Source organism: Orcinus orca, chromosome 7 (genome assembly GCF_937001465.1).
Source record: "Orcinus orca chromosome 7, mOrcOrc1.1, whole genome shotgun sequence".
Taxonomy (NCBI): Eukaryota; Metazoa; Chordata; class Mammalia; order Artiodactyla; family Delphinidae; genus Orcinus; species Orcinus orca.
Window position 1 is genome coordinate 58,073,948 of NC_064565.1, and position 25,416 is coordinate 58,099,363.

Consider the following 25,416-nt stretch of genomic DNA (forward strand, 5'->3'; position numbering starts at 1 on the left):
GGAAGACTGTAAAAGGCACCTGGAAGAGTTCTTTGCTCAAAAAGATAAAAAGTTGCCTGAAAAATGGCAGAAGGTAGTGGAACAAAACAGTGAATACGTTGTTCAATAAAATTCTTGGTGAAAATGAAAAATGTGTCTTTTATTTTTACTTAAAAGGCACTTTTTGGCCAACCCAATAATATTGTATATCAACTATACTTCAACAAAAAAAAGTGGTGCTAGAACAACTGAATATTCATATAGAAAATAAAGGAATCTCATGAGGGACAAAAATGAACCTCTACCTTTCCTCATATCATACATTAAACTTAACCTGAAACAGATCATATACATAAATGAAAATCTAAAACTGTTAAGACTTCTAGAAGAAAACTGTTGTGATCTCGGGTTGAGAAAGATTTCTCAGTACACAGAAAATATTAAATAGAAAAGAAAAAATGATCAATTAAACTTCATTAACATTAAGAACTAAACACTTCTGCTCTTTGGAAGAAAAAAGTTAAGAAATGGAAAGGCAAGCCAGAGACTGAGAGAAGATATTCTCAATACACATATCTAACAAAGGACTTTGCTCTTACAAAACTCAATAATACGAAACCAAACAACCTGTTAAAAAATGTGAAATGACATAAACAGACAATTTACAACAAGGATTTACAAATGTTCAATCAGCACACGAAAAGATGATTAATACCATTAGTCATCAGGGAAATACATGTTAAAACCACAATGAGGTACCACTATATACCCAATGGAATGGCAAAATTGAACAGATTGACAAATAATGGAGATACATTGTTGGTGGGAATGTAAAATGGTACAACTGTTATGGAAAACAGATGGCAGTTAAAAATACACCTACAGGGCTTCCCTGGTGGTGCAGTGGTTGAGAATCCACCTGCCGATGCAGGGGACGCAGGTTCGTGCCCCGGTCCGGGAGGATCCCACGTGTTGCGGAGCGGCTGGGCCCGTGGGCCATGGCCGCTGAGCCTGCGTGTCCGGAGCCTGTGCTCCACAACGGGAGAGGCCACAGCAGTGAGAGGCCCGCGTACCGCCAAAAAAAAAAAAAAAAAAAAAAAAAAAAAAAAATACACCTACCATACGACCCAGTAATTCCACTCCTAGGAATTTACTCAAAAGAAATTAAAATCTATATCCACAAAAAGACTTATGCATGGTTGCTATTGGCAACTTTATTAATGATAACTGGAAATGACCCAAATGTCCAACATGTGAAACAAACTGCAGTATAACCATAGAATGCAAAATAAGACAGCAGTAAAAAGGAACAAATTACTGATACATGTATCAATATGGACGAACCTCAAAACATTCTGTAAAATGAAAGAAGCCAGATACAGAAGAGTATATAAAATTTGTTTAATAAATTTATTTTATTTATTTATTTTTGGCTGCATTGGGTCTTCGTTGCTGTGTGTGGGCTTTCTCTAGTTGCAGTGAGCGGGGGCTACTCTTCATTGCGGTGTGCAGGCTTCTCATTGCGGTGGTTTCTCCTGTTGCAGACCACAGGCTCTAGGCACGCAGGCTTCAATAGTTGTGGCTTGAGGGCTCTAGAGCGCAGGCTCAGTAGTTGTGGTGCACGGGCTTAGTTGCTCCGCGGCATGTGGGATCTTCCGGGACCAGGGCTCGAACCTGTGCCCCCTGCACTGGCAGGCGGATTCTTAACTACTGCGCCACCAGGGAAGCCCTATAGTATATAATTTATTACACCATTTATATAAAATCCTAGAACACACAAAATCAATTTACAATATGGTACTTTTTATGTTATATATATACATATATTGTACCACAACAAAAATAATGAAAAATAATCTGCAGTGACAGAAAGCAAACAAATGGTTTCTGGAACCTGAAGTTGACTGCAAAGGGGCATGAAAAAACTTTTTGGGGTGACGGAAATGTTCTGTAGCTTCATTATGGAAGTGGTTACATGGATGCATATACTTGTCAAAATTCATCTAAAATGGGTATATTTTATTATATGTAAATCATACCTCAATAAAATTGATTTAAAAAGTAAAAACACATACACACACACAAAACTTTACTTACAAATGCAGGAGAAAAAAAAGTCTGGGAAACAAAGTATATGAAGGCCCAGTTAAAAGCACTGAAAAATAGTCATTTCAGTCTTTGTTTCAAAGGTCCTACTGTGATGTCAGGGCATTAATTTAATGTTGCTGTAATAAATTATCACCATCTCAGATGTTTAAAACAATACAAACTTATTGTCTCACAGTGTTTTCTGTGGGTCAGGAGTCTGGGCTGAGTTCTTTGCTTACCTGGAATCAAGGTGTCTGCAGGGATGTGATCTCATCTGAGGTTTGGGGTCCCCTTCCAGGCTCATTCAGGTTCCTTAGCAGAATTGGTTCCTTGTGGTTGGATGACTGGAGTTATCGTTTTCTTGCTGGCTCTCAACTCTTAAAGGCTGCCCTCAGTTCCTAGACATGTGGCTCTCTCATAACTTGGACACTATTTCATCAAAGTCAGCAAGAAAATCTCTTTTAAGGGCTCACCTGATAAGTTCAGGCCCACCAAGGATAGTCTCCCTTTTGACTAATTCAAAGGGCATTAATTGCATCTGCAAAACTCTTTCATCTTTGCCATACAACATAATCTAACCACAAGACTCATATCCTATACATAGATTCTTCCACAATCAAGGGGAGGGGATTACATAAGATATGTACACCATGGGTGGGAATCTTAGAGGCCACCTGGAATTCTGCCTATAGCCCTGAACAATTCATGCCTCTCTCAAAGGAAAAAAACAAAACAAAACTGTGTACTCCGTCCCCAGATTCCCCTCTCATCACATTACAGCATCAGCTCAAAATCCAAGATCTCATCATCTAAATCATTTACATCTGAGCAAATGAGGCTCCTGGCTATAATTCACTAAGTGCAGTTCCTCGAAGCACAATTCCCCTTAGTGACCTGTGAAACCAAAGAGATCAGTGCTCCCAACACTCCCATCATACAATGGTGGGACTGGCATAGGAGAACAGTTAGAGACATTCCAGTTCAACAGAGGGGAAATGGAAGGTACAAATGAGCCACTGCCATATAACAATTCTGACATCCATCTGCGCAAATGTTGGATTTTTACTGCTTAAGGTTTAAGATCTGGGAATAATCTTCCGTGGTGCTCAGATCCTCTGAGTCATCCTTGCTTTTTCATGAAATGTAGCACATGTTTACAGGTGAGTAATTTTTTTTTTTTTTTTTTTGGCCACACCTTGCAGCTTGCAGGATCTTTACTTCCCCAACCAGGGATCAAACTCAGGCCCTGGCAGTGAAAACGCCAAGTCCTAACCACTGGACCACAAGGGAATTCCCAACAGGTGAGTAATTATATCAGCCTGCTTCCCACCAGCAGAATTTTGCTGGGTGTAATAGCCTCTGCTATTCGTTAGAGTAACACACCACTCCTGATACCAATCTCTGTCTTAGTTTTCTATTGCAGCATATAACAAATGACTGCAGCTTAAAACTACAGACATTTATTATCTCCCTGTTTCTGTAGATCAGAAGTCCAAGCATGACTTACCTCGGTTTTCTGCTTAGGGTCACAACCAGGCTGCAATCCAGATACTTCCTGGGGCTAAGGCCTCATCAGAAGTTTTACTGGGGAAAGATCTGCTTCCAAGCTCATTCAGGTTGTTGGCAGATTTCAGCTCCTTGCACCTATAGGACGTGAGACCGCTGGCCCTAAAGGTGGTATCATAGCAGGTGGCTTCTTCAAGGCAAGCAGGAGAGTCTCTCTTGCTCCAGTCAGCTGAGATCCAGCCTTATTTAACATAGTATAAACATGGGAAGGATATCCCGTCACTTTTACATCCCATCATCTTTGCTATATTTTATTAGCTGGATGAAAGTCACAGGTTCTGCTCACATCCAAGGGGATAGGATCATACAAGGGCATGACTCAATGGGGGCCACTTTAGTCTGTGTCCACCACACGTTCCTTTGTCTCCATTACCTTCGTCAACCTGAGAAAAATTCCTCATGCCTTTCATATGAATATACCCAGTATTTGGAACAAAGCCTGACACACCAGGGTGCCAGATAATTTAAAGTAATCAAACTTTTGATCCCAGGACCCCTTTATACCCTTAAAAATATCATTGAGGATCTGAAAGAGTTTTTGTTTATATGGGTTATAGCTACTGATATTTATTGAGATGTTTAAAAATTCACTTAGTTCATTTAAAAGTAAAAATAACCTCATTATATATTAACATATATTACAGTTTTTAATTATATTTTCAAAAAATTGTAAGAAGAGTAACATTGTTCTACATTTTTGCAAATCTTTTTTAACATCCAGCTTGATATTAAGACAGCTGTTTTCTCATATCTCTTTCACATTCAATTTCACATCATGTGGCTTCTAAAAAACTCCTCTGTACACTCAAAGGGAGACTGAGAATTAAAAAGACAAATAGTGTTATTAAAAATACATTTGGACCTTGTGGGCGCCCTGCAAGGATCTTGAGGACCTCCTGGAGTCCCCGGACCACACTCGGAACCATTGATTTAGAGAACTGTCATGAACTGAGGGAAGGACGGCACTTTGATACATTCGAAAAGTACTTACCGAATGCCTACTCTGTGCTCGCGTGGGTTCAAAGGGAACTCTGTCCTCAAGGTACTCACAGCAGAGCGAGAGAAGAAAGGTTAAGGACCGCTTTAGTTCACTTTTGAGCTGAGGCTGAAGTGACAAAGGACGGGCCAGGTAGAGATCTGGAGAACGAGAGTTCCAGACAGAGAAAGGGGGCGCCCTCCAAAGGCGCTGAGCCCTGCCTGGTTGGAGAGCAAGCAGAAGGCGCGAGGACGGCATGAGGTGGGCTGGGCCGGAGGAGGCAGAGCCAGACGAGGAATTTCGAGTTTTAAGTCTACATTTCTCTCTTTCTTTTTTTCAGACCGCACCACGCGGCTTGCGGGATCTTAGTTGGCCCACCAGGGATGGACCCAAGGTCACCAGTAGTGGAAGCGCGGAGTCCTAACCAGTGAACCGCCTGGGGAGTCCCTAAGGCTAAATTTCCCGACAGTGTATGGAGAGGAACGGAAGGGGGTGGGCGGGGAGGAACGGCTTAAGGAGGCGAGTCTGGAGGTGCGGAAGGTCACTCAGAAGTCAAGCACCCGCTCCTGCGCCGGGGCCAGTTCTGCTTCTCTGAGGCACGGAAACCTGCCTGGAGCCTCAAATCCGCTTAACTACCCCACAGGGCCGGGAAAGCGCGCACACTATCTCGAGGAAGTTTGGGTCTCGGCGCCCGCCGTAGACGTCGTGCCAGAGGCGGTCCGTTGTCTTGGAGCCGGCAAGACGCCGTTAGGCCTCCCCCGCCGCGGTCACCATGTCGGTGCTGGATGCGCTTTGGGAGGACCGGGATGTCCGCTTCGACGTGTCCTCACAGTGAGTCGCCAAGATTCCCCAGTGGCCGGGAGCCTGTAGAGGGCGCCGCGGCGCGATTTCCCGACCCGGAGGCGGAGCCTAAGGCCCTCGCGAGGGTGGGAGGAGGTTGGCGTCTGCTGTCCTCACCTCAGGAGACCCCAGACTGTCCGGGGCCCAGCGGCCCTCCCCAGGCGCCACAGCCGGAGCGCGTCTAGATTGTACGCAGTTTCGGTCCCTTACGATCCCCGGTCGCGGCTTGACCCGGGGGACCTGTCGGAAGCTGAGCCCAAACACTGCAGGGACCGCCTTGGGCTTGGGCGTCCAGTACACCCCAGTGAGCTTATGGTGCCAGTTTCGTATGGTGGAAGGAACGTGGAGCAGGGACTCTGGAAACGAAGGTTCGGAAACTAGGTGTAGAATAAGGACACACATTGTGGGCCCTTAGAAAAATGACTTCACCGTTCTAAAGCTTGAGTCTCCGAGGGAAGTGAGAGTAAGCATTCTCCAAAATCCCTAACCATGCAGACTTTATTTCCGTGGTAAGCTTCGTTTCTAGTTATTCATCTAAATCACCAACAGGAAGAAGGAACCCTCTTTTGGAGCCTCTCAAACAGAAGCCCTGTTTTTGGAAATTTTCATGTTTTAATGAGAATAGTTAGAAACCTCCTGCCGGCAGTCCAGGAAAAAAGTGCCCATTGGGATAGTAAGCGTTGGAAAACAGTAAAGCTAAGGTTCTTGGGTGGATGGTTTGGAGCTTCTTAGCCAATTCGCATGATTCTTTATTATGAATAGAACTTTCTTAGGTGGAAAAAATGAAATATTAATTTTCCAGGCTTAGCTGTGGCTAGATATATAATACTGACATGGTCTTGGATCCTTTAAGGCATTGTGAGGGAAGGGAATTTATAAAGTTATAAGCAACGGTTACATATTGCACACATTCTTTGACTTTTCCTGCTATTCTTGGAGGGTTCTTAAGCAAAGATTCATTTCATGAACATTTTCGGTTTATTAAACATTTATCAGATGCTTACTACGTACTGGTGACTGTGCTGATAGCTAAAGATACAAAAATAATAGGAAATGACACCCTTCCCCCACCCCACCCCCATTCTACTGCAGGAGATAGATGTAGACAACTAACTATAAAAAATGTGGTAAATACCGTCATGGAAAAAATGAACAAAAAGCTGGAGGACCATAGAAACAGAAAAGTTCATTCTTCCTAGGGAAGGCCTCAAAGAAAAAGTAATATTTGAATTGAGCCCTGATGAATGGTCAGGGCCTTGCTAGGGTATACAGGAGGAGAGTATTCCAGAAAAAAGAAAAGGAAGAAAAGAAAAGAAAAAAATTAGATGCAGAGTCTTAGAGGTATAAATCTCATTGGCTAGAAGCAGGGTCTGGCAGGTAGAGAAAGGAGGTGCAAATAGAAAGGTAGATTAGCTAGATTGTGAAATATTCAGTTGAGGATTTTGGACTTCATCATCTAGGTAGTGGGGTAATATGGCTTTTCAACAGTGAAGTGTAGGATCATGTCTGTATTTCCAGTAGGTAATTGAGTTGGCTTTATTGAGAATGTGTTAGAAGGCTGTACCACATATTCTGCTAGGTTTTTCTTTTCTTTTCTTTTGGCACTCTAGATTGCATTCTATCAGTCAGCAACCTATTCTTCATTCTTTATTTCCTTTTGTCTCCTTTATCTGATTGTGTACCAAGTCCAAATGTTGCTTTGCTTTAATCTGTTCCTTCCATAACTGCATGACTCCTTTGCTTTACTCAGAAACCTCTGGGACTTCTCCACTGTCCACAGGATAAAACCCATATCTATCTGACTGACATTCTAGGTTATCCATAATCTGGTTCCTTCTTACCTATCCTACTATATTTTTCACTACCTCTCAACATGTACCTTCTTCCCCAGCCAGGCCAGTCTTCCTACATTCTCTTATCATTTCTTATTTCTGGTCCTTAATCATAGATTCTCCTCTCTCTCTTTTATTTCTCCAAATTCTACCTCTCCTTTAGTTCTGACTTCTCTCCATGTCCCTGGTCACTCCAGGCCCCACTTGATCTCCAGGTTCTTTAAGTTCTTGAAAACCTTATTTTCAAATGCCTGAGCATTTGGTACTGTATTATTTATACTTTTGTCTGTTTTATATGCATATGCCTTTTCTCTCCCTCACTAGTTGGTAAGCGGGTATAGTTGTAGCTAAAAATTAAAGCCTTTATATTTATTTTAGACAAATGAAAACAAGACCTGGAGAAGTCCTTATTGATTGTTTAGATTCAATTGAAGACACCAAAGGAAATAATGGGGATAAAGGTGAGTATATTTCTAATGTGTTTTGTATTTCTGGTTTAAATTACAAACGTTAAGTTATATTAGCTGGAGAATAAGATATGAAACAGCATTATATGTCAATTATGGTTCCTGATGCCCCACCCCATACCATTGTAATAAGTCCTTCTGTAAATAAAACCCAGTTATCCTAATTTAAGTGAGCCATCTCTTTTCTCTTTGACCCTGACTGATAGATGCAGGTCTAGTCCTCTGTGATCTTGTGGGAACTTTACACTCTAGCCATGCTGGGTGACTTACTATTTGTCAAACATACCATGTAATGTTCCACAGTTTCTCTTGAGACCGCCTTCCTTTGTTTTTAGGACCTCCTATCCCATCTCACTCCAGCATTCACACAGGCTTAGTTTCTCTGATTTTAGATATTCTAGGGGTTTTTTCAGGGAGGAAGGAGTATGACATGGCTATAGATTACTCATCAAAAGAATTCCATTGTTATAATTTGCTTAAGAAATGTGTTAAAGTTAAGAGAGTTAACTTAGTTCAAGATATTAGTTCAAGATATTTCAAAACTATCCTCATATGCTAATTGTATTACAAACTTCTAAGACACATAGTGTACCATGCACAGATTTGCTTGACTTTTTTTTTTTCTTGGAGCATCTGTAGGGACTACTATTTCATAGGACATACTTTGAGAAATGAAGTTTATCTAACTTGGTACATATTTCAGTGTAAGAACATCAGTTTGAGGCTAAGAATGAAAAGCATAAGCCTTAAACAGACTTCAGCCTAGCCGTAACTTCATATGAGGAAAAAGTTTGCTCACAGCAAAAAAACTGGGTGTATGAGTATATGGCTCATTTAAATGAGAACTGCTAAGAGACTGCTCAAAGGCAGGGATTCATATATATATGAGAGTTCTTTGAGAAGTGTGATTTCACTGAATGGCTTAATAATTATACTGTCCTGTACTCATACTCCATTGAACGCATATAACCTACTGGGACACCCAGAACAGCTTCTACTGAGAAAAAAAAAAAAAACAGTACAAAGTTTTCTCCTCTGTCAGTTGAGTCAAACCAAGGTGTTGGCAGTGAATACCTGTATTTTTTCAGTAACTATCAGATTTTGTTTCTCTGAGATTCTGAATCACACATTGTACACCTTACCTAGAATGGATATGCGCAATAAGTATTTTCAATTAATAACTGTATGAAAAACATCTGTGGGTGTTGCTGTTGGTACTGGGCCAGAAGTTTCATGTCCATCTCATTCTATACTGCAAAAATGGGTCCTTATTTAAGGTAATTTATTTTTCTGTTTGTTTGCTTTTAGGTAGACTCTTAGTAACAAATTTAAGAATTATCTGGCGCTCTTTGGCATTACTCAGAGTCAATCTTTGTAAGTATCTTTGTTAGCATGAAAGAAAAAAAATAATTTGTCAAGTAAACTTGCACAGTGGCTTTTGACACCAAAAGAAGCTATACTATGAAATATGTGAAAAACTTTAATTGATAAAAACTTAAGAAATCCTAGACTAACCACAGACTGCCTCATAATGCAAAAGGAATGTTTTTTTGAGTCTGTCCATTTTGTCTCTTGGACATATACAGGATTAGTGCTTTTACACTGAATGATTTTTGGTTTCGTTTTTTACTTTACTTTGAAACTTGCTATAACCTGTTTCAAGTAATACCAAAGAAGGGAGATTAAATTCTAATAAAAGTACAATCTTTCATTGTGTTAAATTTTGTTTCATTTGTTTTTTTAAAGGTATCATAGATTTTCCAGCTAGACTTTTTCTCTTGATGTTGTGGTGCTAAGATTTTTAGTAAATAATACTGTATAGGTTTTAGAGAAGCAAACCTCCTTTTTCCCCATGTTGAGAATACTTTTGTTCAAAAGAGGCAGAATTATCTTTCTAGTCCTTTTAATTATTTAACTTAAATTTGTAGATATTTCATAAAAAATATTAATTGTATTTTTATATATATTTAATTTTTTAAACTTAAAAGTTCTGTATATATAGTTTTTTCCCTCAATTTATTGTATCATGTTCTTTAAATTCTTTGCTTTTAAATTTTAGCTATTGGTTACAACTGCATATTGAATATTACAACAAGGACTGCTAATTCTGTAAGTCTGAAAAATCTTATTGAAATATATATACTGAAGAAACAGTAGATATTTGAGGTTGATGTTTGTTTTTACTATAAATGAGAAATTGCTCTTAAAATTTGAAGCTTTAAATAAATTTGTCTTTACAGAAATTACGAGGCCAAACTGAAGCTCTTTATATACTAACAAAATGTAACAGTACTCGTTTTGAGTTTATATTTACAAATTTGGTTCCTGGAAGTCCTAGACTTTTTACTTCTGTGATTGCAGTACACAGGTATGGTAATACTTTATAGATTATTAAATATTTTTAAGGTAATTCTATGACATAAAGATTTAGAGGGTAAAATTTCGACATGTGGTGCTGTCTTCCTCCAAGCTCTATTGCAAACATCCTGAAGATACATAGAACATGTAGCATTACCATTTAATAAACACTTTGAAGGTATTTATAAAACACATAAAACTGCTGAAGAGTCTATTAAATTAGCTACCAAGGTAGTTAAAAATGAAATAGAGAATTCGTTCAGTGTAGATAACCAAGTTGAATAATTCAATTAAGGAATTAAGGTTATTTTTCTAACAGTAGAAGGCATGATTGGGTAATTTCTCTAAAGAGAAATTTTTTGTTGTTTTGTGATTGTTTGATTTTTTGTTTTCTTAATTATTCTCTTTTTACTACCCCAGCTCTTTTTTTTTTTTAACCAGCCCTAAGTACTATGATTTTTTTTAAAGTTTGGCTAAGATGACAGGCCAAAAAAAAGAAAACCACACATACAAAAACTTATACACACAGATATATATAGTATGTATATATACCATTGTTTTAATATGAATTTCTTTTATTACTAGTGATGTTGAAAGTTTTCATATTTGTTGGCTATGTATAGTTTTCTGTTGTAAATTTCTTAATTTTACTCCTATCTGTCATGTATGTTGCAAATTTATTTCTTTCCTAGTTGTTATTTTTTAATTATGTTGATGATTTTTTAATCTATATAATTGTTTGCTTTTCTTGGAGATAAAACTCACATAAGATAAAATTTACCATTTTTAAGTTTACAGTTTGGTAGTGTTATATATTCACCACTACTCAATTCCAGAATATTTCCATCACTCCAAAAAAGAAACCCCCATAGTAGTCACTTCCCATTCCCTCATCCCCATGGTCCCCTGGCAACCACTGATTTACTTTCTGTCTCTGGATTTGCCTATTCCGAGCATTTCATATAAATGAAATCATACAATATAGTGGCATTTTATGTCTGAGTTCTTTCACTTATGTAATGTTTTCAAGCATGCTACATGTTGTAGCATATATCAGTACGTCATTCCTTTTTATAGCTGAATAAGATTCCATTGTATAGATACATATTTTGTTTATCCACTCATCAGCTGATAGACATTTGGGTTGTTTCCACTTCTTAGATGTTAGGAATAATGCTGCTGTGAGCATTTGTGTACAAGTTTTTGTGAGAAAACATATTTTTTTAAGCTCTCTTAGGCATATACCTAATTCTTATCTTTTTATTTCAGTTTACTTAGAGAAGTAATATGAAATGGAGTATGAAGGGAACAGGGAAGCTACTTTTCTTTAATAGTATAAAAATGTTATTTGTTCCCTCCAAAACAATTTATAACATGAATAGTTTCCATTTTTTCCACTGGTTAAATATTGATGATTACCACCCTAAAGGAAATTAAGATTTATAATCAAATGCTCGATTCCCGCTCTTTCATAATTTACATACTAGAAGATTAATTAATGTAAAAATCAGAAATTTAACAATACATATTATAATTTATATAAATGATTTTGAAAGTTATTCAGGCAAAGAAAACCCTTTAGTTTTATTAAAAGGGTAAATTAGCCTGTATTTTTGCGGAGTTAAAATTAGAATTAACCAAAATTTAATCAGAATTTTCTTCTGTGTTTATTATTTATCAATAGGGAGACATGGAAAGAAAACAAAGTTATAGCGATTTTATTACATACATACACACACACAAATACATACAGCTGTCCTAGGGTACCTTTTGGAGTTGGTACAGATTAATTCTAATTTTCTGTGTAAAGGTAGATGTGACCATAATGTTTTCAGGTTTCAGTGAGAAAAGTAATTGCAGTCTTATATCAAAAGAATAATGGTACCTTTAACTAAAACAGAGAAATGAAGGGAAGCTTTTTGATAGAAAAATTAATTTCCATGTCTGTTTTTGCAAGCATTGTTCTTCAGCTTAAAGAAAAAAATCTGCTTCTTCTCATTTGTGCCATACTATATATATATTGACTTAAAAATTGGACATCTAGGGATTTTCCTGGTGGTGCAGTGGTTAAGAATCTGCCTGCCAGTGCAGGGGACACAGGTTTGATCCCTGGTCTGGGAAGATCCCACATGCCACGGAGCAACTAAGCCCATGTGCTACAACTACTGAGCCTGCTCTCTAGGGCCCGTGAGCCACAACTACTGAGCCACATGCCATAACTACTGAAGCCCACGTGCCTAGAGCCTGTGCTCTGCAACAAGAGAAGCCACTGCAATGAGAAGCACGTGCACCGCAACGAAGAGTAGCCCCCGCTCACCTCAACTAGATAAAGTCCGCGTGCAGCAACAAAGACCCAACACAGCCAAAAATAGATTAAATAAAATAAATTTTAAAAAAATTAGACATCTTAAATATAGGTACTGAGATAAAATGTGTAAATACTACACTGAAATGACAAATACAGTACAAAAGACTATAATCACCAAAACTTATTGAGAAGAAAAAATTTTTAATGTACCTTAGTAACTATTTGAGTATATAACTGTGTATTTTTGTAGATAAGTAAACATAATCTAAGAAAATCACATTTTCAGTTTGGATTAGTCTTTTGTTCTTTTTTATAGAGCATATGAAACTTCTAAAATGTATCGTGATTTTAAATTGAGAAGTGCGCTAATTCAAAATAAGCAACTAAGATTACTACCACGAGAACATGTATATGATAAAATCAATGGAGTATGGAATTTATCCAGTGATCAGGTACCATGCAAAGAACTAATGAACCTTTTGGGGCAGTGCTTTCTTTGGTAATCATTTTTCCATTTATGATTGGGTTTATATATTTATTTAACTGTTAAAATAAGCATTATAGCTCTTAATTAACATAGCTCTTGATATATATAATATTCTGATTTTCATATTTTTATGGTTTTAATGCTCTTTTTATCAACATTTGTTATGTGTAGACTTAGAGCTGGAATGGGCCTTAAAGGTCATCTAGTCCAGTCTCTATCCACTTACAGATGAAAAACTCAGGCCCTAAAGAACTAAGTGACCTCCACATCTATTCTGTCCCACAGCCACGCTCTTCCCCCATACCACACTACCCTCCACATCATGATAACTTAGGCTGATTGAGGAGAGTTATAGGATGGACAGTCATGGAAGCCTTTTAATCCAGTCTTTATGGAATTAAACATATAACTCATTTGGTGACTCCTACATCCATGATTGTAACTTTTCATTTCCTCTTGAAATTATGACCAGAGGAAACATATAAGCAACTAGTAGTTGGAATAAGAAACAAATCAATTTCTAGAGAATAATTTGTCTCTTACTAAGAATAGTTTCCAGCCTTTGTGGGTGTTACAACCTAGATTCGACTGATAACCAGTGTAGCAAATCTGTAGCATTTGATTGAAGAGCTCTTGCTAAACATGGAATCATAAGCTTAAATTGTAAATAAACTTTGCACACTTGAAAAGTTCTAGTTTTAAACTATGATAAATATTCTATAGGATATAGACAGCTCCCCATCTGAATAACTACTCATAATACTCAATTCTGGTATTTTATGCTGCTGTGAGAATCAGAATTATTCTCGTGTTTAGAAAATAAAGAGTAAGTATTCAGACATGATTGTTGATGCCTCTCTCATCACTCTCTTTTACAGGGAAATTTAGGAACTTTTTTTATTACCAATGTGAGAATCGTGTGGCATGCAAATATGAATGACAGTTTTAATGTCAGTATACCATATCTGCAAATTGTAAGTGCATGCATTTTGATGACCTTATTTTAATGTAGAATAAATAATTTATGTTCAACAGTTAATAGGACTTTTGGGATTAGATGAGTTTTTCTCTCTCCCTAGTGGCAACAGTTTAGCTGAGAACATACTTTTTAAATGTTGATAATCAGAAAAGACCCAATTGTACTTCCATTCAAGGGAAACGGCACCATTATCAACTTGCTATTAAGAGAGAAATATACTGGAGTCTAAAAAGTTTAATAGTTATCATACAGATTAAGGTGATTTTTCTTAGATTTTATTCAAAGGGCTTTTAGCTACTAAAGTTTTCCATAACCTTTCCAGGAGGCAAGTATATAGTGGTTCTTTGGCATGGCTTCAGCTCACTGACCCACACACTTTATGGCTGTCTTGCTACTTTCTGCTCAAACCCTTTTAAAGCCAGAGCGAATTCATTAATTCTGTGAATGAACAGTTTTTATTGTATTCGGATACAGCATGTACTGTAAGCTGGATTCATATTGCAAGTTAAGTGCAAGGAATCAAGATGGTTTTTAGTCATGATGGTTTTAGCTTAAATTAAAGCTGTTAAAATTTAGAATAAGAACTAATTACACCTGAGACCAGTTTGTTGGGGGGTAGATGAAGATGGTTCTTTTTACTCTGCTGCTGCTTTCATGGTAAGTATGTGATTCAGTGAAACAAGTAGTAAACTCCAATAATCTGAAGAATTTCATCTTATATATTAAAAAAACCCCTACTTATTTGACCCTAGTGCAAATTAGATGGAACATAAAAATAGTTAATGAGGATCCTGTGAGGCTATCCTATGATAATCACCCTTATTACAGAATATAAGTAGTCTTAAGACTAAATAGTTTCATTAATAAATATTTATTGAGTATTAGATACAATGTATGTGATATCCGGAAAATGTCATTTTTTAAAGAGACCTCTTAACCTATGGGAAAGATGATTCTTTGCAAAATATTCCCAAGTCTATCTTTTGCTAAATTGTTTGATTCCTGAGTTACTTTAAAATATTTGATCATTCATTTGCCAAATACTGAGCACCTACTCTATGCTCAGTGATGAAACTCATGAACCAGTACGCAGTTTCTGCCTTTAAGGAGCTTTCAGTCTGGTGGAGAAAAGCAACACATTAAGCAGAAAATCATAGGATCTGATAGGAAAAAAATTATTTCTGGCCATCTAAAGAAATAACGAGAATTTATAAGCATAGCTGGAAATATGTGACAGAGTCTACATAGGTATTTGATAAGTTGATGTTTGTATTGTTCGTTGCTGTTTTATATTGCATTTACATATCAACGTCTATTATGCTGAATAATTACTGAGTAGTAAACAACTTTGTGATTTCTGTTCTCCAAGTAGGATACTTTTCGTTATTTAAGAATACCGTTGCCAAATACGGATTCTGGAATGAATTCAGCCTGGCCCAAACAACTTGCAATCTGATATCATCACAACCTGTCATTGGGGCAGTCATGTTCTAACTTCAGCTCTGGGCCTCAGCCATTGTCCTGACTCCCTTCCTATAGATGTATATTTATATATGTATCTTCTTGCCAGTTTCTATCTTACCAGCCTGTGTCATCCACAGTTACCTGGTTAGATTACCTATTCATAAGCAGGATGCCAGTGTTCTATGGTTCTTAACCAGGACTGTGTGTACTCCTGGCAGGGTGTGAAGTAGTCTAGATGGAAGCCCAGGTTTTCATAACAATTACCATTTAGGCTGTCTGTCTGTCTGTGTCTCTCTTTTTCTCAACTTCCAATGCCCATCTGTCTGGAAGTATGATACACAGTCACCTACCACAGATTATTATCCTTCTTGGACTTTTGGTCTGCTGGTTATAATGTTAGATCCTCCATGGTTCTCTCTAACCCTGCCAGCAAGTACGTTCTGTTTCACTTTCTACAGGTCCTGCATGTCATTATGCTTCTGCCCCTCTACCCTTCTCCCAGGCCACTGGTATCACTGCTCATCCACTAGCCACGCTTCACCCTCATATCACACTTACCAGTTGAGTTAATTATATTTGACCTATCCTAGCCTTCTTTGATGCCCAGTGATGAATGCCCATACTTTTTTTTTTCAATAAATGCAGTGGAGGTTCTTTCAGAATTTAGTCATTTATTGTGTAAGAAACAGAAGGCACATGCAACATTTTTTTAACATCTTTATTGGAGTATAATTGCTTTACATTGTTGTGTTAGTTTCTGCTGTATAACAAAGTGAATCAGCTATACGTACACATATATCCCTATATCCCCTCCCTCTTGCGTCTCCCTCCCACCCTCCCTATCCCACCCCTCTAGGTGATCACAAAGCACCTAGCTGATCTCCCTGAGCTGATCTCCCTGTGCTATGCGGCTGCTTCCCACTAGCTATCTATTTTACATTTGGTAGTGTATATATGTCCATGCCACTCTCTCACTTCGTCCCAGCTTACCCTTCCCCCTTCCCGTGTCCTCAAGTCCATTCTCTACGTCTGCGTCTTTATTCCTGTCCTGCCCTTAGGTTCTTCAGAACCTTTTTTTTTTTTAGATTCCATTTATATGTGTTAGCATATGGTATTTGTTTTTCTCTTTCTGACTTACTTCACTCTGTATGACAGATTCTAGGTCCATCCACCTCACTACAAATAACTCAATTTCGTTTCTTTTTACAGCTGAGTAATATTGCATTGTATATAGGCACATGGGACTTTTAAAAACTAACCCAGCCTTAGGAGCCACAAAAGACACTGGCTCTCCATAACTAAAGGATTGCTGGCCTTTGGTTTAAAATATTCAGAAAAGTTGTGGACTCCCTGAAGCAGGGAACATTTAAGTCAGAATTTTGTACATATTTCAGAGATGTCATCTTTGTGTTGCCTTACAAATTTGCCACCTATTTCCAGTATGAAAATTTTCATTTAATTGATCTCTATAGGAGTGTAAGGAAAAAGGAAAGAGGAAGAGTTCTGTTCTTCGGACTATGAAAAGTAGTTACTGTGTAAAAGTTGAAAAACGTGCTAAAATGTCACTACTATCAGATAATATGCTTTTTGTTTGTTTGTTTTATATCTAGCGGTCAATAAAGATTAGAGATTCAAAATTTGGTTTAGCTCTTGTCATAGAAAGCTCTCAGCAGGTAAGATACTTTATATTTTTATTAATCTTTAATAGATTTAAAAAACTATGTGCCAGTCTATATTTTTAGTTTTATTTTTATAGTAACCAGTTTATATCCAAGAAGAGTATTAGCTGTAACATGAGATTATATGAAGAGTTTGAGTTTGAAGTCATATAGTAATTGTCCCCATGGGAAGAATCCTGCTTATATTTCTCTTTTGGGCAGACATATTAATTATGATTACAGTCATGACATTATTTCAATCTTTACACAACCCTATGATACAGTTACTATTTTTTCCCCATTTTATATTCAAGGAAACTGAGACTTGGAGAAGTTAGGAACCTTGCCCATGGTCTAATAACAGTAAGTGATAGGGCTAGGTTTTGATTCCAGGTCTGACTGATTCACAAGACTGTCTTTGAGCAACACAGGTCTATTCAGATAAACACACCCTATTTGAGATTTTCTACCATCAAACTCAGATTATACTGTATCTAATTATAGACTGCTATGCCCCATTATGCCTGGTTTTTGCATTTATTTGTTTTAATAAATTTTTTTTAAAAAGAGATCTTTCTCTTCTAAATTCTAAATTTAAATATGAATGTCTACTCACTCCTTTCCCCAGCATCATACAGCTAGTTGTATGATGTAAACCATACATCATATGTAGTGTTGTAAAACCAGGATTTTAACACAAAAGTGTATGCTCTCAACCATCACCATATGGGTACTTAATTTTTTAACACTTCTTCTCCAACAAACTGTCATGGGCAAGTTTCTTTCCTAATTCTTCAAGGAGATAGCCTCAGGTATGCCATTCCCTTTTTTATTTTAACATATAGTCTATTCCTTTTCAAGGTCTAGCTCAGGAAAAACTCAGTTCCCTTGGCCTTCACAATCTATGGCGTATTTTTTTTAATCTTGAAATATTAGCTTTGATACTTACAGATGAAATTATGTGATATCTGGATATATTTCAAAATAATCCTGAGTGGGTGAGGGGAGGAGATTTAGGGGATGGGGAGGTTACATATGGAACAGAGCCGGCCATATGTTGTTACTTGTTGAAGCTGGATGATGGCTACATGGACATTTATTGTACTCTTCTATTTTTGTATATGCTGGAAGTTTTCATATAAAAAATTTAATTTTAAAAAATCAGCCTACAGGGCTTCCCTGGTGGCGCAGTGGTTGAGAGTCCACCTGCCGATGCAGGGGACATGGGTTCGTGCCCCGATCTGGGAGGATCCCACATGCCGCGGAGAGGCTGGGCCCGTGAGCCATGGCTGCTGAGCCTGCGCGTCCGGAGCCTATGCTCCGCAACGGGAGAGGCCACAACAGTGAGAGGCCCGCATACCGCAAAAAAAAAAAAAAAAAAAAAATCAGCCTACATATTGCGCTCTGAAGTAAGGACAGTTAGAGCTATAGTTTATCATATACTGTAAATACTGTTCCTCAGGCTTTTCATTTTTTTCATTATTTTCTCTTACAGAGCGGAGGATATGTTCTTGGCTTTAAAATAGATCCTGTGGAAAAACTACAAGAATCAGTTAAGGAAATTAATTCACTTCACAAAGTCTATTCTACCAGTCCTATATTTGGAGTGGATTATGAGATGGAAGAAAAGGTAATTTGTTCAGTGTGTGATATACAGAGTTTGCTCAATTGCCTTTACACAGTCTATAAAATTCAGATATACACACATTGTGTACAATTTAATTTTAAACTATGTTTAAAATGATGAATATACAGGCTCTGCTCAGTGAGTATGGCCAATGCTAATTTGTGCCTACCACCTGTTTTCTCCCTGGCTGCTTCACCATTCATTCCTGCCCGTCTAGGTAGCAGCCTATCCAAGATGTCCCCATATGCAAGGCTCTTCTGATGTAGAGACTTGAATCTCCCACTCTTTATTTTTATTTTATTTCAGCTTTATTTTTATTTTACTTCAGCCAGCCATTAGCATTTGGTTAAACCTTATAGGCCTCACAGACACCATTCTCTTTCCCCAATGACCCACAATATAGCAACTCCAGGAGGCTGCTCCATTAATATGGCCTATGTCTGTTCCTATTCATCAGATCCTCTTCCATGTCAGTTGTGAAAAATTTTGAATATCATGCCCACATGTCTGCTCTTTGCCTTCCTCACGACTTCTGGTTTCTGCACCAGTCCCACTCTCCAGGTACATCAGCTGTCTTTTGGGTTTACTCTTCAGCCTCTGCAGCTGGGCCCCTTGTCATCTGGTGTTTCACTGTTGTCCTCACCAGCCACTTCATTAGAGACTCCTCGCCGTCTGCTCTGACAGTGGTACCCTTGCCAGAGGCGCTCTGTCACACCTTCCCTTGCTGTCTGTTCTTGTCCTGGGGCCCTCACCGTACGCTCTATTGCTGGTGTCCCTGCCACCCACTCTTTCATCAGTGTCCCTGCCAATACTCAGCATGTTGAGCCATATCGTATATTATCTGTCTCTCTTCCTGCTCTTGGACTACAGCAGGTGACCAGGAAGATCAAGAAGTAGGACTGGACAGCTAAGTACAAATTCATACCCTCTGACTTCAGCCTCGTTGTGCTCCATATACTTAATTTGTTTGTCTCTCTGTCAAATTCCATATATATCCCTTTCCCCTTCCAGTTGAAACTTGTCTCTGGATTGTTGACGCCATATTGTACATACACTCTATTTCATCTCCTTAACCATCATTTTCTGCTTTCTTCCCAACCTGCACTTCTTTCAGCATTCTCCCTTTCACTCTACCTTCTCTGTATATTCCTCAGTAATATCACCTCCTCCTCCAGTTTCTTCAAGTTGTACTTCTGTAGATGACTCCCAAATCTTTCTGATCTTGGCATACTCTGTAAGCTTACCAGGGTTCCAAATATTTCTTGAATATTTTCACATAGATGAGCATTCCAAATAACATGAATTGAATTTCTCATTTAAAAGTTTATCTTAGGGTCTTCCCTGGTGGCGCAGTGGTTGAGAGTCCGCCTGCCGATGCAGGGGACATGGGCTCATGCCCCGGTCTGGGAAGATCCCACATGCCGCGGAGCGGCTGGGCCTGTGAGCCATGGCCGCTGAGCCTGCGCGTCCAGAGCCTGTGCTCCGCAACAGGAGAGGCCACAACAGTGAGAGGCCCGTGTACCGCAAAAAAAAAAAAAAAGTTTATCTTAGTAATTTAATTAATAATTTTCCAAGTCAGTAAGTTACACTAGGACATGGTTGAGTATCTCAAACTTGGCATACCTAAAATCTTGTCATTTTTCTCAAAAGCAGTATCTTGCTGATTTATCTATTTATTTATTCACTACTTATTTATTTTTAACATTGTCAAAGTCAGATGTGCTCAAAACTCCGGGGTTTTCCTTTTTTATTTTTCCCATTATCTTACTTTACACATTCAGTCAGTTGTACCAGTCTCTCCCCTTTTCCTATACCTTTCTTTCCATTCAAACTGCAGTTTCCTTTGCTACTTTTGCTTGTAGAATAATGTTGTAGAACAAGCATGGTCCTTGGAACCTGACAAACCTGACTTCAATCCCAATTTCACCATTTATTTGTGATCCTAGGCAAATTTGAGCTTCAGTTTTCACATTATAAAATGAAGGTAATCTCTCTTACAAAGTTATTGATCATGTCTGTAAAGTGGCTGGCACATTGGAGACAATATGTTAGTTCTCCTACCCAAAGGTAGAGACAGCTCTACCTTTCATTTCTCTTCTTTTCCCCTTCTTTGGCCCTCAGTACATAATAATAACCAGCCATAGTAGCCTGTTTTGTCACCACATATAAGTCCTTACTCCAAAGCCACTTCTTCAGGGAGGTCTTTGGACTATCCATCTAAAACACCAACCCCCGTCACTTTTTTATCCCTTGTTCTGCTTGTTTGCTCACTTGCTTGCTTTATTTTTGGTAACACTAATCAGTCTCCTTCACTATAAATAATCTCCATGAAGTCAGGGATTTTTGTCTATTTTCTTTAATCATTATATCTCCAGCAATCAAAACTAGCACATAGTAGGCTCTTAGTGAATATTCATAGTTGTTGAATGGCTATGTTGAATGCCTACTCTTTGCTGTTCACTGCTCTAAGAACTTTATATGCCTCATCTCGTTTAATCCTCCTGAAAACACTATAAAGTGTATCATCATCATTATTATTAGCCCTATCTCACAGTTAAGGAGACTGAGGCTTAGATAGGTTAATTTACTTGTACGCAGTCACACAGCTCTGAACATGGTTGAAACACCAGCTGTCCTCGGACTAGGGCATCAGGTCACCTCTTGTCAGCAGTACACTTCTACCATCAGCTTTACCCCACCAATTACCTATAAGTAGTCCACATTCTCTGAGCTGGTATTAAAAAATTTCAGTAAACTTCAGTCTACCTTTCCCACCTTATCTGCACAGCCACAGTGTCTGGTTCTGTAGGCTGTGCACTGCCCAGAGAACATTGTTCACGTAGACTCCAGTGTGAATGATACTCCTTGGCATTATTCAGTACAATATTCTGTGTAGCTCCTTCTGTCTTGTGGGACTCTCATATTTTGACCATATTGGATTATTCATCTTCTTCGGCTATATCCTGTGGTTTCTCACCTTTGCTGATACTGATCCCCTCTGTCAGGAATACCCTTTCCCCTAATCCCACCTATGAAAATCATCCTCCTAAAAGCCCTAGATCATGTGCCAGCTTTTTCTTCATGAAAGTTTCTGGCATGCACAAGCCAGAAGTTGTGCTGTCTCCAAACTCTTCTATTATAATAGATATTGCATTTGTTACAGCTATTTTTTGTAGGTTGAACTATATGATATTATTAATATTTGACCACTTTTTACTAAAATGGCAATTTCATATAGTTCAACCTGATATTTAGTTATTTATAATTGTGTTTTGTCCTTCACTCCATTCCCACTAGATTATACACCTTTTGTGGTAAGGGCAGAGACTTTAAACCTTTGGTAGTACCAGCATGGTACCTCATACACTAAAGATATTCAAATATTTGAAAAATGAATTAATAGATACCAGCACTACATTTATTCTGCTTCACCTTTAGAGTATTCCACACAAATCTTAGTTCTTCTTTTTCACAAATTTCTTTTTTCACAAATTCTATTTAATGACTATTTTGAGGAAAATTTAAAACTTGCTATTATACAAAAGTTAGTTTTTTTAAACTTAAACTAACATAGTTTTTAACTATCGGAAAATCAGATAAAATCCAATGAGAGTGTTTTTCTTGATGGATATTTCTAAGTATCATATTAAGTTTGTGTAAATTTGTCATTTTAAATCTTTTGATGATATTGACTTCAGATTTAAAAGCTTGGGTTTAACTGACTCATTTTATTATTCATGTTAGTTTTAATAGAATATAAATTATGCAGTGATTTTTGTAAGACTTGAGTGGTTGGTAACTGTGATATCCTTTTACAGGTATTTACAATTCTCACAGCACATTTTACTAAAATTATTTATTTGATTAATATTGTCTCTGATACATTTTAACATCTGATTTAACTGATTTTCTTTTTCTTTTTTCTTTTTTTAACATCTACTGATTTTCAGCCACAGTCCCTTGAAGCTCTGACAGTTGAACAAATTCAAGATGATGTAGAAATAGACTCTGATGATCACACAGATGCTTTTGTGGTGAGCATCACAAAGAAGAGCTACTAAATTTCTTGTGATTTTTTTTTAATCTGAGTCATGTTTAATTAAATAATGCTTTAAGTGTGTAAAATAGCATAGAACTTGAGACTTTTTAGAATGTCTTAAACATGAGTTGGAGAGTAGTTTGTTTTTCAGGTTAGGGATTTTTTTGTGTGTGTGAAAATACTTTTAAATTACCAAACTGGGAAATAGTTTGAGAACATACTTATTCAGAGGATTTCAGATGTGTGAAAAGTTTTTTCACACTTTAAGATAACAGAATATATTAAATATAGTTAATTTAATTAATTTAAAGTCTATACTTTCCATAAGTAACCTTTATGAGATGGACCTCCCTCCTTTCAGTTTATAGGTATATTATCTTAAAATGGATTTCTATTTGAACAGTAAACTTTCTTGTTTCCAAATTTGTACTATTTAATTAATAGCCAAAATAATAATAATACTTTCTATGTACTGTGGTCTATGAATCTGACTAGACTATCTCTCTGGGAATGAAAGTTTTTAAGCAAAGTGTGAAATAAGTATAAGATAGTTAATAATAAACTACTACTGCCTCAGTGTATGCATTTGCTGACACATTGAAGCACTGATTGCTTTGTTTTGTTTTGCCAGCATCTTCTTCTAAACCAAAAGTAGGGGTGAAATTTTATAGCTGCTTAGTCATTCTTTGTATCTCCTTTCAAGTTAACAATGCTAATTATACACCAATTACAAAGCACATTTTTAGCGCTTAAAGCGTAACTCTTGAAGACATAAATGATTGACAGAGGAAGTGAATTTTGCTACCAGCATTGTAAAGATAGGTGAGAAAACCATTAGACACACAGTAACAGAATATAAAATACAGTTAGTTACAGAATTGTTCTGTAAATTAATTACCTGTTCCTTGGCCTGTTAACCTATTATATATCAAGTATGTGAAATATAATTTTCCTTGTCTTATAGGCTTATTTTGCTGATGGCAATAAGGTAAGGATATTTTACCTATAGTATATGAAAAAAATTTTCTATATTCCAGTATTTAGTATTCACAAACTTATGTGAAACCTATTTTTTGTTTTTTTTTCCTCTTCCTTGCCCACATTCTCTATTCCCATCTCATCCTCTTATCTCCCAAAAAGCAACAAGATCGTGAACCTGTGTTTTCAGAAGAACTGGGGCTTGCAATAGAGAAACTGAGGGATGGATTCACCCTACAGGGACTTTGGGAAGTAATGAGTTGATCTTGAGTTGAGCTGGGTTTCTATTTAAAGATATCTCAAGATTAAAGATACTAGTCGCCTGCTATAAGGCATGGCATAGTTTTTACATTTACAGAAAAAGCTTTTCAGAGAGTTTTTTTAATGATTAAGGAAAAACTCATTTGTCGAAGATTTTATTGCCAGTCTTCTAAAAATTATATTTGAAATTGTAATCAAAATGTATCTGGTTTGTTGTAAATATGTTTATTTTGTAACTAATACTTGTAAATTATTAGTCTGTGGATATTAAAAGACTGTATCATGTTGAGTTTAATAAAGAATTTATGCAGCACCATTAAATGTTTTGAAAGTGTTATCTAAAAGCATAAGACTCTTCTTATGGAGTAATCAAAATGCTGCTTTTTTAATTATAAAAATCTGGTTTAAATATATTTATCACATAGCTCCAAAGGTAAGCCAACTCTCATATAAATTAGAAACCTTAAGCTTGTCATTTTTAGGTAACCATTTATGTAAAAACTAAAAATTTTAGCTAACTTTGGAGGATATCAACCCCTATGTAAAGTTTTGGGCACTATTTTGGAAATAATTTCAATATCGTTTTGGCAAGAATACATTTATTTTGTAAGGAAATAGTTTTAAATAGTTTGTAAATAAATAGTTTATTTGTTGACTTGCTCTTTGTTTGCATTCATTGAAACTTCTTTGAAGTTTTCAAAAATATGATATTATTTTCTGATTTCTTGGTCAGGTTAGATTTGGTGACCTCTCTTGCATAAGTGTTTTTTGCCACTGCTTCAGTATAAAGAAACTTTGTAAGGAACTTTTGTCAAAACATTAACCCTCTTTGTCTAGAGTGAAAAAAGTGAGTGTGTAAAATCATTTAAAATAAGATGCAACTGTATGTACAACCATAGACACATAGTACAACCAAGGGCTAACCTGAGTTTAATAAAGATCAGTGAACAAAAGCTATAAATTGGTTTCTTCATTTAAATAGGAAAGGATTTTTACATTTTTAAGGGATGGGGTTATAATAACCTATATTAGGGGGAAAATATTGCTTGAAAAATGTGTACAGGTCAAAAAAATGCAGCTAGGAATATTGTTTCAATAGTTTTTCAAGCAAAACAGACTATAAAATTGCCAATTAGTAAGGAATAATCTCAAAACGTCAAAACACTGTGTTTGCATCTGACTCATTAATCTTTTCAGATGTTAGGTGTTACGTGTAAAGAGAAATGAGTCATTTATTGTTTAAACAAGGGAGCAGCTGTTGGTTTTTTCTAGTGTGTTAAAACCTTTAGTGGCCTCTATAAATGGAAAGAGTCAATGAGCTCTTCTCTCAGCTGTTGTTTTAGCAGCTGACAGTACCATTGACTTCACCGTGATGTAAAATAAGGGAAAAAACTTTTACTGATGGATGGAGACCCTTGAAGTTTAAAAATACATAATTCCCTGATCTGGGGGCATTCATTGATTCACTCAACAAACATTTATGGAGCACCCATGAGGCCCTGTGGCTAT

The 25,416-nt window shown here is 37.1% G+C and overlaps 1 protein-coding gene and 1 long non-coding RNA gene across 3 annotated transcripts; one reads left to right on the forward strand and one right to left on the reverse strand.

Moving 5' to 3' along the window:
- Positions 1-870: 870 nt before the first annotated feature.
- On the reverse strand, positions 871-4,803 carry LOC117200494 (uncharacterized). Its single transcript, XR_004482041.2, has 4 exons — positions 4,625-4,803; positions 3,575-3,814; positions 2,307-2,496; positions 871-1,708 (listed from the first exon to the last, which is right to left on the reverse strand). It is a non-coding gene; the product is annotated as an uncharacterized LOC117200494 (long non-coding RNA).
- A 498-nt stretch (positions 4,804-5,301) lies between these two features.
- Positions 5,302-24,565, forward strand: BBS5 (Bardet-Biedl syndrome 5). Of its 2 annotated transcripts, none has more exons than XM_004267274.3 (12): positions 5,302-5,440; positions 7,660-7,742; positions 9,057-9,122; positions 9,808-9,857; positions 9,989-10,116; positions 12,731-12,866; positions 13,780-13,875; positions 16,955-17,017; positions 18,498-18,632; positions 22,580-22,663; positions 23,633-23,656; positions 23,809-24,565. In XM_004267274.3, the coding sequence occupies exons 1-12, from the start codon at positions 5,382-5,384 to the stop codon at positions 23,908-23,910; spliced, it is 1,026 nt and encodes a 341-aa protein (XP_004267322.1). In that variant the 5' UTR covers positions 5,302-5,381; the 3' UTR covers positions 23,911-24,565. The 2 variants fall into 2 exon arrangements, with proteins under 2 accessions (XP_004267322.1, XP_049568243.1); XM_049712286.1 differs by lacking the exon at positions 5,302-5,440 and adding an exon at positions 5,883-5,958.
- Positions 24,566-25,416: the final 851 nt, after the last annotated feature.

Coding starts and splice junctions, on each gene's coding strand:
- BBS5 (XM_004267274.3), top strand. CDS start 5,382: ATGTCGGTGCTGGATGCGCTTTGGGAGGACCGGGATGTCCGCTTCGAC. Junction 7,743..9,056: donor AGGAAATAATGGGGATAAAG/GTGAGTATATTT, acceptor GTTTGCTTTTAG/GTAGACTCTTAGTAACAAAT. Junction 10,117..12,730: donor TCTGTGATTGCAGTACACAG/GTATGGTAATAC, acceptor TCTTTTTTATAG/AGCATATGAAACTTCTAAAA.